Source organism: Eimeria necatrix, genomic scaffold, assembly GCF_000499385.1.
Source record: "Eimeria necatrix Houghton genomic scaffold, Enh_scaff319, whole genome shotgun sequence".
NCBI lineage: Eukaryota > Apicomplexa > Conoidasida > Eucoccidiorida > Eimeriidae > Eimeria > Eimeria necatrix.
The window spans coordinates 35,510-39,039 of record NW_013655313.1 but is presented as its reverse complement, the minus strand read 5'-3'; the positions used below and the strand labels follow the sequence as shown (position 1 = coordinate 39,039).

The 3,530-nt window shown below is 51.6% G+C and overlaps 2 protein-coding genes across 2 annotated transcripts; one reads left to right on the top strand and one right to left on the bottom strand.

Moving 5' to 3' along the window:
* Window positions 1-83: 83 nt before the first annotated feature.
* ENH_00042800 (Similar to Transposon MAGGYgagandpolgenehomologues, related) lies at window positions 84-431 on the top strand (the record flags this gene model as incomplete). Its single annotated transcript, XM_013585351.1, has 1 exon — window positions 84-431. One exon carries the CDS (start codon window positions 84-86, stop codon window positions 429-431), a length of 348 nt encoding a protein of 115 aa, XP_013440805.1.
* A 1,785-nt stretch (window positions 432-2,216) lies between these two features.
* On the bottom strand, window positions 2,217-2,579 carry ENH_00042790 (hypothetical protein; the record flags this gene model as incomplete). Its single annotated transcript, XM_013585350.1, has 1 exon — window positions 2,217-2,579. The coding sequence occupies one exon, from the start codon at window positions 2,577-2,579 to the stop codon at window positions 2,217-2,219; it is 363 nt and encodes a 120-aa protein (XP_013440804.1).
* Window positions 2,580-3,530: the final 951 nt, after the last annotated feature.

Here is a 3,530-nt window from a genome sequence, read left to right as displayed (position 1 = left end):
CACATCACGACCATGTCACAGCCGGCCATCGAGGCCAGAAGAAGACCTTCACGGCTCTGAGCAAGCACTACTACTGGCCAGGGATGCGCGCGTATACTACTGCCTATGTTGATTCCTGTACTCACTGTCATACTTCTAAGTCTCTGAGCCAGACACCTGCAGGCCTTCTTCAACAGTTGCTCATCCCTTCTCGTCGCTGGGCATACGTGAGTCTCGACTTTATCACGGATCTTCCCCTTACAAAGACAGGGCACGACTGGATTCTCGTGATGGTCGACTCCCTCAGCAAGATTGCTCATTTCGTTCCTGCAAAGAAGCCATTCACAGCAGCAGACACCGTGGAGCTTCTCGCAGACCGTCTTATCCGCCACCATGGATTCCCAGAGGTGCTCATATCGGACCGCGACCCCCGCTTCCAGTCGGGCCTCTAGCAGTGACTCTATAGCCGATTTAACATCAAACGGTGCATGTCCTCATTCTACCATCCTCAAAGCGACGGCCAAACTGAGCGGGTTAACCGCACACTGGAGCAGATGCTTCATACCTACACGCAGTCTGACGAACGCGAGTGAGAGCGTTTGCTTTTGGCCCTGGAACTTGCTTACAACACAGCAAGTCATTCATCTACCGAGCTCTCTCCTTTCGAGGTCATGATTGGCGAAAATCCGTTGACTGCTGCGAACCTTGATATCGTCGGCGCGTTAGCTCCCACGCTCACTCCTCCGATGACTAAGCTTTTCCGGCAGCTCTGCGATAGAGCATAGAGTCACATCCTGAAAGCAAAATGGCAGAAGTACCACGCAGACACAAAACGCCGAGCCGTGGAGTATGCGGTGGGAGACAAGGTCTGGCTCAGCAGCAAGCATCTACCGGCTTCATCTAGCTCAGAGAAGTTCGAGCCCCGTTACGGAGGACCCTTTGAAATCATTGAACGAATAGGCACCGTCGCTTACCGCCTTGCTTTACCTACTACTTATGAATGCCACAACGTTTTTCATGTTTCGCAGTTACCCACCGCCCCCGCCCTCCAGACTTAGTTCCCCAGGAAGCCAATACCGCCTGGCCCCGTATCCACGATGCGGCAGGCAGTCCGACAGAGGAGTATGAGGTCGATTATATTATGGACCAACGCGGCTCAGGCGCCGACGCCCAGTACCTCGTCTAGTGGCGCGGCACCCCCGATGATCGAGCCACGTGGAAGCCCGCTAACCACCTAGCGGGATGTCAGGCTTTGCTCCGTGCTTGTCATCGCCGTCATAGAAGACGTCTTCAGGCTCGAAACAATCTTGCTCCTTCCGAGGCGTAGCGGTTTGGGTCAGTCAACGTCTGCCACACAACGGTCTTCAATGACGAGGGGGTGAGGAAGCGCTGCGCACCGCGTGCGCTCATGGCATTAGCTTCAGAAAGGAATGGATACTGAAAATGCAGAAAAAATGTGTTCTGGGTAGGCCGATTCAGTCCGGCAAGGGGGGAAGTTGTAGTACGGAGGCACTACAATAGGGCTTGCTGGTGACCTATAGAGGATAGCTAACTGATGACCTATAAGCGGTTAAGAGGCTGAGACGCAGATTGAGCGCTGTAACCTCTTACTAGTGAAATAGAAATGCAATTTATTAACAAATTAACATTTATAAAGGAGAAATGCCTGCGAATGCCCAAAGATTGGGGCTGCCGACACCGCCGGCACCGGTGCGCGTCACATGCTCACCGGACCAGCAAAGCAAGAACGATAAGAAATGACTTTTATGAAGTATAATTTTGAGAACTTGAAACAAAATGGTCTTTTTAATAATTTGGCTGACGTCACGAGGCCGATGCATCTGTGGAAGAGAAGATTTCATAGAGCGCCAGAGTTGAGTGTCGTGCAGCATCGTAGACGCTATAGAGAACACAGTGTACTACAGCAGGCCTCCTCCCCACATGGAAGAGGAGGCGAGGACCCCGAGTGGGGGGGATTTTAAAGAGAACAGATTTTGAAAAACTGTAATTGCATTTCGTGATATTTGGACTACTGTTTCAAGCAAGTGCGCCGAAGGTAGACGGTCATCGTAGGCCCCTACTCGAGGGGGCAGGTAGCAGCGAAGTCGCAGCAGGAGGTGCTGTGCACTACATCCTCCTCACAGGGCCAAGGAAGCAAGAACCCCGAGTGGGGGGGATTTTCAAGAAAATAGATTTTAAAAAAATTTAATTAACTACATTTTGTGATATTTGGACTGTTATTTCAAGGGGATGCGCCGAAGGTAGACGGTTATCATAGGCCCCTCCAATTGCATCTGGGTGAACCGTCGTTCCATGCGCAGCAAAAACGCCTGCACAGTGCTGCCGTCTTCTGGTAGTATGGGAAACGCTGCGCCCGATTCCCGGGAACCGCCTATAACAGTTCTTATCACAACCATCACGGAGTGGAATTGGTCCCACGTGACGGATGGACTGTCCCCTGGCATGCCGGTAACATTGGCTATAGGCACCAGCTGTGAAGGCGCCTCCTTATGCCCATACAGCCGCTCTGCCACGGTGGGTTTAGGAGTAGCATGACGATGGGGGGCCAGTGTCCCGCTGGGCACTTTGCTTACAGACATCGTAGAAGTCTCCTGCTGCGTGAGGGCGATAACGCGTCCGTTCCGTAGATGCATCCCCTACCGAGCTAAGATACATAGGAGTGAAATATTAGGACAAAGTATTTCTACTCTCGGGTCCGGAAAGAAAAAAAAATTTCAATCTCGGAGCAGCCCCCAAATGTAGTGCACAGCGCCTTCTGCTGCGACTACGCTGCTACCTTGCCCACGAATAGGACGCCCTTTAAAAACCCTTCTACTTTCGACGCATCTCTCATGAAACAAATACTAAATTATCAATAATAGCAATCATCTTTCAAGTTCTGAAATCGATTTTTCTTAAAATCCCCTCCACTCAGGGTTCTTGCTTTCTTGGCCCTGTGGGGCGGTGGCCCGCACTGGTGCTGGCGCTATCGCCAGCCCCAATCTTCGGGTATTCACGGACAATTCTGGTTTACACATCTTAATTTGCTGATAAATTGCCTCACTTCGTTACTAGTAAGAAGCTTCCGTGCTCTTTTAGTGTCTTAACCTCTTATAGGTCACCAGCTAGCTGCCCTCTAAAGTTCACCAGAAAGCCCTATTGTAGTGCCTGCGCACTACAGATCGCTCTTTAAACGCTGCCGTTGTCACTTCCTTTCGGGGTGCCTTGGCATGCTTGTCACTCCTTCGTTGAGCACTAGCCGCAGCTTCAGCGGTGTAGCACAATCTCTAGATTAATGCTTTGCATCTCTTCACCGGATGCCACTCTCTTCCGGCCGGCGGGTGCTGCCACAATGTTTGGGACAGTTTTTGGCTAGGTGCCCCTTCTTCTTACCCTCTAAAGAGATTGATCCCACCTGCTCGCTTGCCAAGAGCAGCCATTTTCAGTCCTTAGGGTTTGCTGGAAGCCGCTGCCTACAGGTTATTCGCACGCTAACAGTGAGAGCCAGCTCATTGCGTCGCCTCTTGCACACGTCTGCATGTGCCGCCTAT